This window comes from Tiliqua scincoides, chromosome 7 (genome assembly GCF_035046505.1).
Source record: "Tiliqua scincoides isolate rTilSci1 chromosome 7, rTilSci1.hap2, whole genome shotgun sequence".
NCBI classification, from domain to species: Eukaryota; Metazoa; Chordata; class Lepidosauria; order Squamata; family Scincidae; genus Tiliqua; species Tiliqua scincoides.
Genome location: NC_089827.1, coordinates 79,081,869 through 79,097,942, shown reverse-complemented (window position 1 = coordinate 79,097,942; position 16,074 = coordinate 79,081,869). Strand labels below are relative to the sequence as shown.

Sequence of the window (16,074 nt, the reverse complement as noted above, 5' to 3'; positions counted from 1 at the left end):
GAACATGCCCGGCTTGCCACTGAATCTCCACACTCATATCCATTAAAACACTCACCACTTTGAAGTCAAACTGGAAAAGCAAAATATACATATTTTAATGGTTGTACTCCCGTTATATGAGATATGGCTTCCAAAGAGGCTTGACCTCTGAACGCTCTGTGTTTTTCAATTCTGCAGTTCTTCACAATCTCTTCTGGTCTTCACAACTCAAAAAAGTTTGGTGTCATCTGCAAACCTGGCCAGGAAAGGCTACAGCAATTGAGGTTCTTCAGTCTAGATAAGAGGGGAGACATGACTGAAACATAACAAAATAAGAACATAAGAACATAAGAACAGCCCCACTGGATCAGGCCATAGGCCCATCTAGTCCAGCTTCCTGTATCTCACAGCGGCCCACCAAATGCCCCAGGGAGCACACAAGATAACAAGAGACCTCACCCTGGTGCCCTCCCTTGCATCTGGCATTCTAACTTAACCCATTTCTAAAATCAGGAGGTTGCGCATACACATCACGGCTTGTACCCCATAATGGATTTTTCCTCCAGAAACTTGTCCAATCCCCTTTTAAAGGCGTCCAGGCTAGACGCCAGCACCACATCCTGTGGCAAGGAGTTCCACAGACCGACCACACGCTGAGTAAAGAAATATTTTCTTTTGTCTGTCCTAACCCGCCCAACACTCAATTTTAGTGGATGTCCCCTGGTTCTGGTATTATGTGAAAGTGTAAAGAGCATCTCCCTATCCACTCTATCTATCCCCTGCATAATTTTGTATGTCTCAATCATGTCCCCCCTCAGGCGTCTCTTTTCTAGGCTGAAGAGGCCCAAACGCCGTAGCCTTTCCTCATAAGGAAGCTGCCCCAGCCCCGTAATCATCTTAGTCGCTCTCTTTTGCACCTTTTCCATTTCCACTATGTCTTTTTTGAGATGTGGCGACCAGAACTGGACACAATACTCCAGGTGTGGCCTTACCATAGATTTGTACAACGGCATTATAATATTAGCTGTTTTGTTCTCAATACCCTTCCTAATGATCCCAAGCATAGAATTGGCCTTCTTCACTGCCACCGCACATTGGGTCGACACTTTCATCGACCTGTCCACCACCACCCCAAGATCTCTCTCCTGATATGTCACACACAGCTCAGAACCCATCAGCCTATATCTAAAGTTTTGATTTTTTGCCCCAATGTGCATGACTTTACACTTACTGACATTGAAGCGCATCTGCCATTTTGCTGCCTATTCTGCCAGTCTGGAGAGATCTTTCTGGAGCTCCTCACAATCACTTCTGGTCTTCACCACTCGGAAAAGTTTGGTGTCATCTGCAAACTTAACCACCTCACTGCTCAACCCTGTCTCCAGGTCATTTATGAAGAGGTTGAAAAGCACTGGTCCCAGGACAGATCCTTGGGGCACACCGCTTTTCACCTCTCTCCATTGTGAAAATTGCCCATTGACACCCACTCTCTGCTTCCTGGCCTCCAACCAGTTCTCAATCCACGAGAGGACCTGTCCTCTAATTCCCTGACTGTGGAGTTTTTTCAGTAGCCTTTGGTGAGGGACCGTGTCGAACGCCTTCTGAAAGTCCAGATATAGAATGTCCACGGGTTCTCCCGCATCCACATGCCTGTTGACCTTTTCAAAGAATTCTTTAAGGTTTGTGAGGCAAGACTTACCCTTACAGAAGCCATGCTGACTCTCCCTCAGCAAGACCTGTTCGTCTAAGTGTTTTGAGATCCTATCTTTGATGAGGCATTCCACCATCTTACCCGGTATGGATGTTAGGCTGACCGGCCTATAGTTTCCCGAGTCCCCCCTCTTTCCCTTTTTAAAGATAGGCGTGACATTTGCTATCCTCCAATCTTCTGGTACCGTGGCCGTTTTGAGGGACAAGTTGCATACCTTAGTCAAGAGATCTGCAACTTCATTCTTCAATTCCTTAATTGAATTGGGTGTATGCCATCAGGGCCCGGTGACTTATTGATCTTTAATTTATCAATGAGGTCTGAAACATCTTCTCTTTTAACCTCTATCTGACTTAACTCCTCGGTTAGGAGGGGCCGTTTGGGCAGCGGTATCTGCCCGAGGTCTTCTGCCGTGAAGACAGATGCAAAGAACTCATTTAATTTCTCTGCCATCTCTAAGTCTCCTTTTATCTCCCCTTTCCCTCCCACACCATCCAGAGGGCCAACTGCTTCTCTGGCGGGTTTCCTGCTTCTAACATATTTGAAGAAGCTTTTATTATTCCCCTTAATGTTGCTGGCCATGCGTTCCTCATGTGTTCCTCAAAATTATGCAGGGGATGGATAGAGAGATGCTCTTTTCCCTCACATAACACCTGAACCAGGGACATCCACTAAAATTGAGTGTTGGGTGAGTTAAGACAGACAAAAGAAAATATTTCTTTACTTAGCGTGTAGTTAGTCTGTGGAACTCCTTACCACAGGATATGGTGATGGCATCTTGCCTAGATGCCTTTTAAAAGGGAACAGGACAAATTTCTGGAGGCAAAGTCCATCATAGGTTATAAGCCAAGATGTGTATGTGCAACCTCCTGATTTTAGAAGTGGACTACTTCAGAATGCCAGTTGTAGGGGAGGGTATCAGGACGCAGGTTGTTTCTTGATATCTTTTGTGCTTCTTGAAGCATTTGATGGGCTTCTGTGAGATCCAGGAAGTTGGACTAGATGGGCCTATGGCCTGATCTAGTAGGGCTGCTTATGTCTATTTGATTTGTGAGCCTTTGGGGGACAGAAGTGTTAACATTTGGAAAAATTGTTTTAAGCTGCTGGGAGCCCATGGAATACAGCCCATGAAATACAGCAGGATATAAATGTAAGAAATAAATAGCTATTCTGTGTTCCTGAATATCACTGTATGACAAGTTATGACGATAGAAAAAGATGCTCACAGCTGTGACACAGGAAAGGTACCCGAAGTTGAAACTTTGGATACCTTAAAAGACATACACTATGGATGAACCCTGGGACTAAAAGCAGGAACGTTGGCTGAGTGATTACTTCTGAGATCTAGTTGAAATTCAGCCTCTGATAATAGTGGCTGATTAGAGGTTTAGTCAGTTGGGATTGCTGGCCTTGTGCACAGGGGTTTCTGGGAAATGATGAATCAGTGAAATGTCACTTTACCATAAATTAAATATTGACTGAGTTCATCATCCAGTTTTAGGATTGTCCTATAATTTTATTTTTCCTGGAAGGACGAAGTGGCGTTTGCATACATTAGAAAGCAGCCATTTGCTTAGACCTGGAAGACAGAGTACAAACAAGTGAGAATATATGACATTGACCAGAAAATGGAAATGGCTATTAAGTGGTCCCCACCACTAAGCAGCAACTAAGGCAGGGGGTGGGTTCACATCCTTATTGGCGACCATCACCATGAAGCAGTAGGAGGTAGAAAGTGTGAGTGCTGCAATGAATGGCCAGTCGTACAGCCAGTGACTGCATTAGACCCTGCTGGGGCAGAGTGTTTCTGACATGCTTGGACAGTGCTGGCTGGACCCAGAGTCTCTGAGAGGAACTTTATTAGGGGTTACAAGGTTTCTTTTAGGCCCCTTTGCAAAGGGGGAGGGTGAAACAGAGCAGGGGAGGGTGGTGATGGGCAAGCAGAATAGAGGCAGGGAGGGGCAAAACTGGGGGGGAGGGTGGACAGAGCTGGAAAATTAGTTGGAGCCCAGGTCTACCCACCCATGTGGCGTTGGCAGCTAGATATAGTAATAAGGAAAGCCAAACACACTAGTCTCTCTCAAATCCTTTAAATATAGAAAATCGTGCAGAAAATTAGCATCATCATATTTAGGCTTGCACTAGAATGGAAAGTGTCCTGTGCAGACCAAAACTTGCTTTTGCAGCAGCTTTAGTCTTGCAGCTGTGTCCCTGAGCTCCTATACGCTCCTTTATGGTAAGCAGATCCACAAGCCGAAGAGCTACTGTAGCAGGCCAGTTTCCTCCCAGATTTGACACTTTGTTAAGGAGTGTCATGTACGCATTCCTCAGCCCAGCATATATGGCTTTCCAGTAGCTGCAGCCGCACACTTGTGGTAGTGTCCCCAGCATCCTGCGAAGGCAATAGGTCTGAGTAGATAGGAAAATGTAAGATCCCAGGAAATTCCTGGGCCCCCTTTTTGACCCTGGGCCTGGGTACAAATTACCCCCTTTACTCCCCCTCTCCTAGGCCCTGCCTGGACCACCTCTGCCTCTTCTGCCTACTAGTGAGTGCCACTCATACGAACATGCCCCCCCTTAGACGCTGCTCCGCATCAGCAGCTATTCACTGCCCTCCTCTCTGCTTGTCGCTGCTGCTGATTTATGAATTACAGTCTTGCAACTGCTTCTGGAGGCTTTCTGATAATGGGTTTTGCTTGTTTTAATGGAGAGTGGATTGCAAAATCAACTCTGGTAAATGTTCTTCTGATTGGACTTAAATCAACATGCCTTTTTTTGTGAAAGAGGCTTTGATTTTGTTAGACATTCCTTTCTTATCTTCGAGAATACTTGTGGAATGGCGTTTGAGCAGAATACACTGAGAACATTTTCAGGTTTTGAAAGTGGTCTCAAAGAACAGCATGTCGTGTTCCCAGGTTTGCTTAAGTTTGAAAAGTCAGCTAGAGGTTTTTAAATAAAAAGTCTAAACACTGGATGCTGTGTCCATGCTGACATACTTTCCTTTGTTAGCATGTGCTGTCGTTCCTGAATCTGCAGGAAGTTTCTATGTGTTTTAATATTTTTGATCACACAATGATTGAAATGTATCAATGCCCAATGGGTAAGTGTGTCATTTAAAAGCAGCTGCCAAGCTTTCTCCCTGCTGCTTCAGTTAACACATTCAGTGCACGCTTGCCAGTGAGCGGTCTGTGTGTATGGGTTAAACCACTTTGCTGTCTATTCAAACGGCATTGTATGAGAACAACAATGATGTCTATGTTGTTGACTGTTCTACAAACCTGAAAGAAAGGGAGAGGGGAAAATAAATCAAGAGGCATTGGAAGGTGTGGAGCTGGAAATAGCAAGGGAGTATTTAGTAGGCTGTAGAAAACCTCTTGCTTTCAGATGTGGTTCAGTCTAGTGAGTAACGCGTATCCCCGCCCCTCTGGCCCCTCTTCAAATGATGGAGACACAGAATAGTGAAATTCTAGTGCTGGGATTCCTCTTGCCGTCAGACAGATCTTTTGAACTTTGTTCTGTTTATTACAGTGCGCTTGCCATCAGGATCATACCTTTTAAGCTTATAAGGCTTTCTTTTTAGCTCTTTATTTTTTAAGGCTGAAATAGTCCCTCCGGTTCTTTAAGGAAAAGCAGTGTCTGTTATTGTCAGGGCTGAAACGGATTTTGAATGGTACCAAGCTGCTGGTCAAAGAGGCCAGTTTGCCCGCTGTATTTGCTGCACATTCATGCTCAGACTGCCTTTTTGTGAAGTGTGGTTGTTGGGTGACGCCAAGAAAAGATTCGTGGACCTGATATTGGGGGCTGGTGAATGAGATGGAGCATTTCTTGGGCTTCGTCAAGCAGATCCGAAGATCAAGGAGAAGGAAAGGCAAAAAGTACCGACCAGAGGAGGATTATCATGAGGGCTATGAAGATGTCTATTACTATGCCTCAGAGCACTTTCCGAGTAAGCAGTGTGCAAATATGTTCTTTGTTGCTGTGACAAATGTTCCCTATTGCTTTTAGGCGCAAAAGGTTAACACGAGACTAATGCCAGTCTACGTACCTCATGCAGGTACAAAAGCAATTCGGAAGCACTGCCTATGTGGCTGTTCAGATGTGCTGGCAGAATTATTTTTAAGCTATTATGATCTTGTAAGGTGAAAGAAAGGCACGGTCCAAAGGCATGGTTAATATTTCAGATGCTGTTAATTGACCTCTGTTGTTGCAAGCCTTTTGTGAAAGCACTTTATGCTGTAAACTGATATTGCAGACCTTTCGTAATAGCGCACGTGTGTGTCTGTGCTTATAGTTGTGTGTGTCTTTGTAAATGCGATTGTAAAACACAATGGAAAAGCGAGTCGCTCGTGCGTGAATTGAAGTTGAAGTTAAGGATGAATTGTTGTTGGATGCAAGTAAGCCCACTATAGGTGATGTTTTTGCTTTTCATCAGAAAGCGGTTCAAGTTATTTCCTCTAGTGCTGCCTATTAAGAGTGTGGTTGCAGAATTAACTGATTATTTTGCTAATTTACTCTGCTGCCAAGTGTCTGCAGCTGCAGCTTTTGGAACGAGTTCAAGACCTGTGCAGCCTCCACATTTGAAAATATAATATCCTTTAAATGCTATCTGTCAGTCCTCTGAGCTCATGCTTTGTCTTGCACTTCTCCCTATAGATTGGAGATGCCAAGAAATGCCTGAGGGAACAATGGGTAGGGGGGCTACACATAGTCATTGTGCCATGCTGTGTACTGAGGGTGGTGACAGCATAAGCAACCATTCGCAAACAGAAGTGTACCATTATAATTCCTTTAAACTGGTCTGAGATCTTTGCAGCCAGTTCTTTCCACTCTGTTTTTCCTCAGGAATATGAAGTTTTGAAACAAAAACATAATGTAGAAAATAAGCCTTTTTAAAGATATCCTAGACAACATTGTACATTTTTAAGTGGTGATTAGATTTGTGCTGTTGCATATCCCTCTTTCCAGGAAATAAAAACAAAGGAAACATTTGTTAAGTTGCAATTTTGGAAAATGCATTGCTTGATCTTCTGACATTGTTGCGTCTCTGTCAGAAATAAGTGAGATTTTTCACGTTCCGCTTTCTTTTTTTGTAGAATTTATGTTGTGTACTTTTCAGTCAATTGTAAAAACAAGCTGTCCATATCAGCTAAAATTATAGGTTTGGAGCTTAAATTATACAATCTATTCAATTTTAATGATTTTATTCCAATTTATTTATCTGTGCACTTAATCATGTGGTCTTTGCCCAATGTATCCTCCTACATTTTAAACAGGAGTTTCCTGAGGACTTCAGACTCCAAAAACCAAGTACTTGTCATAAGCTGACCAATAAAGCAATGTAGAATTGGGACACAATTAAAGTAGTAACTTCCACAACTTTTTGTCCTTATTCCATTTTTCAGAGTATGCCACAAATCATTCAAGTTTTTTCTAACTTTGTCTTGAAGAATGCATTTTAACGGAAAGCAAAGGGAACAACTGGGTCAAATATAATTCCACTGAGCAAGAGTGGGACTAACATTGTCTTGTAATGATTGCTTATTTTCCGTTTAAAATGAAATGATAGAATCTTCTTCATATCCTCTAGCCTCCAAGTTTAAAGTGATTTCAGGCTGGTGGATATCGTTTACAGCAGACATTTCCCCCAAAAATGACATTTGGTAATGATTTTGCAGTAAACTTGTAGATCATAATGCTAACAGCCACTTCAGGATAATTACGTATGTACGTATACAGGGTATACGTATGTACGTATACAGGGTTGGGAGTATGTTTTGGTTTCAAAGTTGGTAGTTAATGAAATATATGACACCAGACACTACTGATCAGAATCTAATTACTCATCCGTGAGCTACAGGATGAGTAATACAGGATTTTACTAGGAACTTGCATAATTTCTTGCTTGTGCATTTTTTGTTAGTCATGTGATTTATGCCACTCTGTTGACAAGGAAGTGGGATACAGAGTTCAATACTGCTGCATAAGGTGTCAATGGAGTGTTGTCTGTCTGAATGTACTCTGATTATTTTTTTGTTCTTGAAAAGAAGCCTCATCAGAATTTTAAAAAGTTGTTTTTTTCTAAGAAACATGATATTATTTTTTGGCATTGTAAAGTGGGTGCCTCTGTAATTTTTGTGCTCCTGGAAATCTTTGACTTTGTTAATTTTTTTTCTGTTGAAATTTTGCTCAAAGGCTTGTGCAGGCATCAGTCTTGTTAACAGTAATAGGAAAGTACATTGCATGTACAAAAAGTGAAAGCTGAGTTTAAAAAAAATGTCCACACACAGACAAGAACCGTATTAATTTACAGAATAGTTAAAAGCAGAAAGTATATGTACCTTATGACCTCAAAAAAAGGGGACCATGAATTTTTATGCCTATATTCCATGATGCTGACTTAGAATTTGATATTGGACCCACAATTTGGTATTGGTACCCCAATTTGGTATTGGACCCACAATACTAAGGGTGCAATCCAAACTGTGCCCAGCGCTGGTGCAAGTCCCTTGCACTGGCCTCCAGCTGTCGCAAAAGTGCCTTAAGGCACTTTTGCACTACTGTGAGAGGAGGTAAGCTGGCACACGTTCGTGCACCAGCCTCTGGAGGCTGAATTGGGCCCCTGTTCTGTCGGTGAATAGATAAGCACGTGCAGCCCTGCCTAAGCCAGTGCGGGGATTCACGAAGGGCAGAACCAGGGCATTCCATTGTGCAGGGAGGGTAGGCAGCAGGTGGGCTCGTGGGTGGGCCGGGTCCAGGAGGAGGGTGGTGCCAGGGTCCAGAACTTAGGCTGAATCCTAATTCCCACTCCCAGGTGGCCCGGCCTAGGCCACTCAGATGTAGACCACCTCTTTAGGTGGTGCAGATCTGAATAGCCCCATTCTGGCTGCTGCCGCGTGACACGGGGTAAGGGGAAGTGGTTCCCTTGCCCTGGGTTGTGCCACAGCCAGCTCGAACCCTGCACTGGATAAAAACACATAACACCACAATTTGCTATTTTAATCAAGAAATTCTGGAAAAAATATCATCAAGAAAACCACATCCGTAGTTTAAGTTTAACAACCTTCTTCATGGTTTCTTTGCAGTTGTATTGATGGGAGCTCTTCCTGTGTACAGCAACTTTGGAGCATCCTAGCATTTTAGCCAGAGCACTGGCATTCACCCCTCCGTCCTAGAAAAGGGAGGTACCCACACCTAAAGTGGTGGGTCCAGTGCCTTTCCTGCTTTCTTCTTTTCTGACTACCAGGTCAGCAGAAACTTTGAAGAATGCTTTGCAGAAACATTTTTCCAGCAGTCAGGAACTTTCTCCCTTCTTGTTGAATGGAGGGCTCCCCTCCGCCATTTATTTTGGTTTTTAAAGGGGTCAGGTTGTTGAGGGGTAAGCATCCCTATTTTTTTCTGCATACACAACCCTAAGTACAGTTTCAACTTCTCTGTAGTGTTTTCACAACAATTGTATCTTAGTTTTTAGCAACTGTAATAGCAGCAGCAGCTTCTGGATGGTCACTGCTGATCCCTGGACTTGCCAGGTATGCTACTGCTCTCCATTTGAATAGCGGACAGAGGAGTGCATCATGCGGGCACTGTTTTTAACTGTCTGAAAGGGTGCCTAGAAGCTTTCAGGTAGGAAAAGTGTAAAGGCACCAGTGATCCGATTACTGTGGGCTGATGCCACATTATGGCACTTCCCAGACCCTGAACACTTGGCCTCTTAGATAGTTGACAGTGACAAGACATGCAGAAAGTGAAGAATGGGGAAAACATGCCTCAATTCAATCATAACTGAGGGCCCAATCCTGAAGTTAGCATCTCCTAGGGCTCCAGTGGCACCAAAATGGGCGCTGTGGCAACCGCTGAGATCTCCTCAGGGTGAGGGAGCATTCATTCCCTTCCTCTGGGCAGATAGCAACCAACGGCAATGAGTCTCCTTGTCTCTGTGCCCATGCTTTAACAGACGCAGAGTTGAGGAGGCCCGTGTGGGGCTGCCTGGCTCGTGGGTAGTGGCTCACTGCCACCATCTCCACCCCCCTCGTAGGCCCAATCGTCCCCTCTCCCCACCCGATTCTGCCTTCCCCCTACTCTCCCCCCCAAAAAGCCGTGTCACCGCCCAGCAGTCTCACCTCTGGTGGTGGCACAACATCCTCCTCATGGCACTGAGGCTCAGTGCCAGCACTCACTCCTTGCCAGTTGCCGCAGGTGTGCTTTATGGCATGTTTGTGACACTCAGAGCCGGCACTGAATCTCGGTGCTGACTTCGGGATTGGGCTGTAAGAGAGGCATTGTCAAGACTGTTTGGCGGCCCTCTCCTTCGAGGATACTGTAAAGAAAATAGATGTGGGTAAAGTTAGGAGGTGGGTAGAGAGAGAAAATGAAAATTCACCAGCATTTTCAGTGTACGGTCCTACTGTATTGTGAGTGAACTGCTCTTTCTAATTATCATAATACGTACTTGACATTTGTATAGCACTTGTGAGTGTGCAAAGCATTTCACAAATCTTACCTAGATGATATCCTTACCATAAGGTAAACAGTAGTATTGCTGCCAGGGAGCTGAGGCTGAGGAGGGATGACTTCTTTTAACCAGAGATGTCTTGATTTGCAGCTTGGGGCACAATCCTACCCAACTTTCCAGCACCGATGCAACTGCAATGCAACCCCAAGACAAGGGAATAAACATTCCCTTACCGTAAGGAGGCCTCCCCACTGCAGGATGCAGGACATACCACACTGGCACAGCTGCATTGGCGCTGGAATGTTGGTTACGATTGGGCTGCCAGTTTCTTAACCGCTGTACAATGCCAGTTCTCTTTGTATTCTGTCGTTAATAGAAAGTTGAGTCCCATTGTTTCAAGTCTATATCCATGACTATATGGTCTAAAAATGCCCTCTTTGTTGTGTAACAAATAATGAATCATCAAGACAATTGTGTGTGGACTGTGACTCAGACAGGGGACTCCGGGCTTCTCTGGCCTCTGAATGCCTTTTAAAGGTATAAAAACGTCACTTCTTGTTTACGGAAAAGCTAGAAATGACATTTTTTTGGTCTAAACCGCCATTCTGAGCCCTGCAGATGCAGTGTGCAGATGCACATGGCCTCTGTGGGGCTCAGAAGAGCCTCTGGAGGTTCCAGGGCATGGAGGTTAGGGCATCCTGTGTATCCATGGTTTCTGCTATCCGAGGGGGGGTTCCAAAATGGAACCAGGGCAGCTCTGGATATTAAATGACCATTACATTAGTTACATTCTTCTTCTTCTTCTTCTTCTTCTTCTTCTTCTTCTTCTTCTTCTTCTTCTTCTTCTTCTTCTTCTTCTTCTTCTTCTTCTTCTTCTTCTTCTTCTTCTTCTTCTTCTTCTTCTTCTTCTTCTTCTTCTTCTTCTTCTTCTTCTTCTTCTTCTTCTTCTTCTTCTTCTTCTTCTTCTTCTTCTTCATTCTGAATTCTGAATTCTGAAATCTGCATTTGCTCAAAAAAATCTGTACAGTGGGCCCTTTGTATCTGTGAGGGTTACCAGGATACCAGGTCCAGATAGCAGGACCAAGAGGTTGTGCACAGCCTTTCCGCACCTCAGAACTTCTCTGGTCACAGTGGAAGTTGCTGGCTCATACTGGAAGTTACTCCTGGTCACGTCCCAAAGGTCTTCTGAGGTCTTCTGAGGTCAGTCATGGACTCCAAATCTACGGATACTCAAGTCTGCAGATAAAGAGGGCCCACTGTAGTCTAATTCTGTTATCTTATGATGTGTGCATCTTCATATGTTACACCACTGATCAAAGCAGGGCTTGCTCCAAAATAAACTTGCATATGATCAAGCTGCATTGTCAGTTTAAATTTAAAAGCATCATAATATTTCAGACTTTTGTTGACTATAGAGAAGTGCAAGGCAATATTTCCTAAGAGAGAGAAGGGCACTAAGCTGAACTGACTCAAACACAGCCAAGATCAAAGCCATTGCACAGTGAAATAGGAAGGAATCTGTGATGCATTTTCATACCACAGGCACTATAGAGCGCATACAGTGTGCACACAGAACACACAGAATGATGGAACCCTGGGCATGCCAGTCTCCTGAACTGTTCCATAGTTGTTGCATTAGAAACAGTATGATGTTGGAAATACCAGGATTCTGTAGCGCTCGTTGGACTGTTTCTATTAATAGTTAAAGGCTGAATTGACTTTTACGGATGCCACTATTTATGATGCCTCAAGGATTTTAAGAACTAAAAATATGTCATCTTTTGTACATTTTCCAGTAGAGAAGCTTCTTTTTTGATGATGTTAGCGAAGGAGACAAATTTGGTAAATGAAAGACTTCACAGATAGCTTAGAAGTATATATTTTTATCATTATTACACTCTCTGTATTGACCCTAAGCTAAGCTTATTCTGTCAGTGCCTGTGCAGGGGTCCAGTAGTTCACAATGATGGAAAAGCTGTAATACTGAAATCCACTTCTAGCTGTCAAGAAGAAACTCAATAGGGCCTGCCTTTACTTGTTATGTCACATTATAGGTGTGTTTCTAGCAATATGAGATCACTGATACAGACATCTGTGCCCAGGCCAAACCATCAAGCATTTTGATTTTGCTCAAATAGTTCTCTGGGCAGTCATATGGAGATAATTCATAATGGGTGCATACTAAGGAACTTGCTTTATGGAGAGATTCCTGTCCATAGGAATCTAAGAGGCCCATAGGTTGCCTAGACATTTTGTTCGGGAGAGATGACATCAATAAGTAGGAAGTTCTGGTCAGCAATAGAAATAGCTGTGCCTTGTTTGCTTAACCCATTTCTACCCAGCTCACATGTGTACACCTTTTTTCCCTGTTGCGTATTTGCAGTGTTGGGCAGTAATAGTTTAACAGGTCTTAAACATGTTTGGGCTGTACCACAAATTGAAGGTATGAGGTGACATGTTTCTCCACACATAGGATTTCCTTCCACATAGAAAATCTGGCATGTCAAGACAGCTTCTAAACTAGCCTGCACTTTGACCTGCCACCTCCATTCTGAAGTTGTAGAGCCCAGGCAAAAGTTTACTCAGTCTGAGAGAACTAGGTCCCGATGAAGTAAACTTTAGGTTGTTCTTTTGAAAAGTAGATTATGTAGCTACAAATATGAGTATATGAAGCACAACATCAGCACATGGGTCACATGTGGTGGCCATCAGAGAGAAAGTAATTTAGATTAACCCAAGTGATTCATCCTTCCAAGCTCATTGTCTTTTGAAATTGGGAGGCTACTGCCTAAGTATGTTCTTAAATGTTTATTTTCATATAAATTAAGATTCTTCTGAATTGGGGAAGAATTGCCATTGACATCTGTCTTATTTCTCAATAAAATCTCTATTTTGGCTTTAATTTTTGATCAGTGGATGAACAAATTTATGCCATAGTTATAAACTGCAAGTTAAAGTCCTTTTAATTTAGGCTTGGCTCTCCTGGGGTGTTAGCCAGTCTTTTCATTGTACCACTTTGGAGAACAGGTGAGGCAGTCTTTGAAGAAATTTAGGGTATTTCTAGCCAGCTATTAAAAGAACAGCCCTACATTTTCTCTGTTGCCTTTATTGGATTCAGAGCACACTAGTCAGTGAGCAAGGACAACTGGGATATGCTGAAAAATTTTACTGTGGGCCCTGGACATCCATGGGGATTCTGTTCTGAGGTGTGTCTTGGAAGCCTCTGGGATGTGTTCTGAGATGCAAGGAGGCATGTCCAATCCCAATCCTGACCAGTGATATTGCTAGTGCAGGTCCAGGTTGAACCATTGTGGCTGCTGGAACTTACCCCAGGGCAAGGGGACAAATGGAGGGCAAGACCTCCAGCAGCCAAAAATCCCCTGTGGGATGCAGCAGAGGTCTCATCAGCGCTGCATTGCTGTGCAGTGATTTAGTTAGGATTAGGGTGTTTGACTACTTTTTCCACAGCATGTGTAATCCCCCCCTTATCCCCCCTTAATTGCTGTTTTTCTAAACTTAAAAGCCCCCAACAATCTATTGTATGGAGGGACAAAATTTAGGTCCTTGATTTACACAAATAAGTGACCAGGACATAAAACCTGAACAAAAGAGGGACCGTGGCTTCTCTGGCAACGCCAAATACAGACTCCACTGAAACCCTGGAAAGCTGTTTGTGGTGGAAAGATAGAGGAGTCTCTAGATAAAGTGGTGCTAGAAGAGCCGATGGTCTTGCCTTTGTATAAGGCAGCTTCATATTTTCCTTGCAGATGAACTCTGGAGTCCCTCAGTGAGACAATGTTTTCCCAACTGCAGTGAGAGCCATTTCCAGCCACTTTGCATTAAACTCTGTAGTGACGACCTTTTGGCTTGCTCCAGTTCTCTGAACTGCTTCTGCAGTCTGAAATGGGACATGTTTTCTTCCTCGGGGGGGACGGGGGACTGGGCTTTGGTTGTCACATTCTGCTTGGTCATGGATTTATATGCTATCTGAAGTCAAGACCATGATGTATCATCACTATAATGCTTTCTGTGACCTCTTGAACAGCTGAACTTGTAAGGCATCTAGGTAATTCTGTGGCAGAGTGGCACAGGATGGCAGTTCAAGCAGCCTTTTCCAAGTTTCCATTCAAGTCATGCATGACATACCTTCTTGCAGGAGCCTGGTCCCATCAGTCTCCAAGGTCTTATAAGGAGGATAGCAAACCTGTTGTCTTTAAAGACATGAAAAAGAAAACATATAAATCAATATTTTCACTCGATGCAAAGGAGGAGCTAAAAATGTTTAAGTCCACAGTTGGGCACTCATATAACTGAATGCTGCTTTGTGCAGTGTGTGCATTCGCTTCAGTGGTGCAGCTAGAGGAGGTGCAAAGCACTAAGTTTTGCAGGTGCTCAAACACACCTTGCAAGTGGACCCTCTCCTACCCCTTCAGAGCCATTCCGCGCGGTGGGTGTTAAATGGAGGCATTCCCCTCTCGGCTTCCCTGCATTCACCTTCATTTTGCTCCACCACCCAGAATGGCTCCAAAGGGGAAGGGCTGCTTACACGGCGCATTCAGACGCCTGAAAAACTTAGTGCTTTGCACCCCTTCTAGCTACGCCACTGGTTCGCATGTAATCTCCCCCTCTATAGCAAATTGCCAAGTGAGGAAGGAAAGGTTTAGGGTTTATCTCTTTCTTTTGCATAGAGACCATAGGATCACATAAATTAAGTGCTGAAGGTTCTCTGTAACGATCTGTTAGGAGCATAGAAAGTGGAACTTGCTACAGTACAACTCTGAAATATGTTGACTTTCTTTGCTGTTTGCAGAAAAGATTTGTGAGTTGTGAGTGGTACTTTTTGCCAGCTTGTAGCCACCATTTTCCTTCCACAATGTCTCTAATATAAGCATTGCTTGGATGCACTGAGGGGGGAAACAGACTGTCATTCCTCACTGGTAGACACCATTTTCTCCTACAGTGCCTAGCAGTGATGCTACAATGGGGGGGCACTGGAACAATGGAATATTGGGGGTAAAAACTAGTGGCTAGGCTCAGTCCTCCCTGGGGTCCAAAGGGCAGGGCAGTGGGACCTGCCAAGGCATTGCAGTCATGACAGCTGCCTCGTCCTGATACTTGGGTCCCATCACCATGTTATAATTCAAGTGCTGATATACTTGTATGTGTGAGAATCTTCCATACACTATTCAGTATGCAGTGTCTATCATTTCTCAAGGTTGAACTTTATTTTACGATCCTGCTCAACTATGTCCAGCAATTGTGGTTTTCACTTCTTCATTTCCAGTGTAATTGATAACCAGGATCAACCAATAAAATCTTCAATGCTGCAGGCCAGGTTTGAGCTGTCTGGGCCAGCCCCCCTCCCCACTACAAGATTAGGGATGTGCACAAGTTCTCAGGGTGCCTTCCCAGTTCTTCTATTGGTAAGGGATGGTTTGAAACATCTCACATGCAGACTAAATACTAGCTTAAACTGTTCTGTTTGTATGTGGGTGGGGGGGCTCAGATGTTATCCCACCCCTGGGTATGATTTGAAGAACCAGGAAGGTACATTTGGAGGGAGACTGGGACATGCTTTTACAGATCCTGATCTGCACTGGAGGTAAATGGTTTAGGTCAATTTTTCCCAAAATGTGGGTCTGGGGCCCATCAGTTGGTCATGACCCAATTTTTGGAGGTTTACAAAACTTAAAGGGTAGATTAGGCCACGTACCTCATGAGTTGCATCATGGGTTGCAACCTTGCTGCTGGGTGGAGGAGGGGAGCACTGCAGCCCAATCACCATTATAGCCGCAGAATCTTGAGCAGCTGATAAAGTGAAACTTTTTTTTAAGTGAGTCCGGATACTAAAAAGTTTGGGAACCGCTTGCTTAGGTGATATTGTCAGAAGCAGCTATACAGGGCATAATTCTGCAGAAGAGCTAAGTAGCTGTGACTG

The 16,074-nt window shown here is 43.9% G+C and overlaps 1 protein-coding gene across 3 annotated transcripts in view; it reads left to right on the top strand.

Annotated features, from left to right (window-relative positions):
* The first annotated feature begins 5,500 nt into the window (after nucleotides 1–5,500).
* The window catches only part of GRIP1 (glutamate receptor interacting protein 1), a 295,235-nt gene continuing 284,661 nt past the window's right edge, over nucleotides 5,501–16,074 (top strand). For all 3 annotated transcript variants that reach the window (XM_066633205.1, XM_066633204.1, XM_066633203.1), the window contains exon 1: nucleotides 5,501–5,633. In XM_066633205.1, the coding sequence (XP_066489302.1) occupies nucleotides 5,501–5,633 (133 nt within the window). The remainder of the gene's footprint in view (nucleotides 5,634–16,074) is intronic.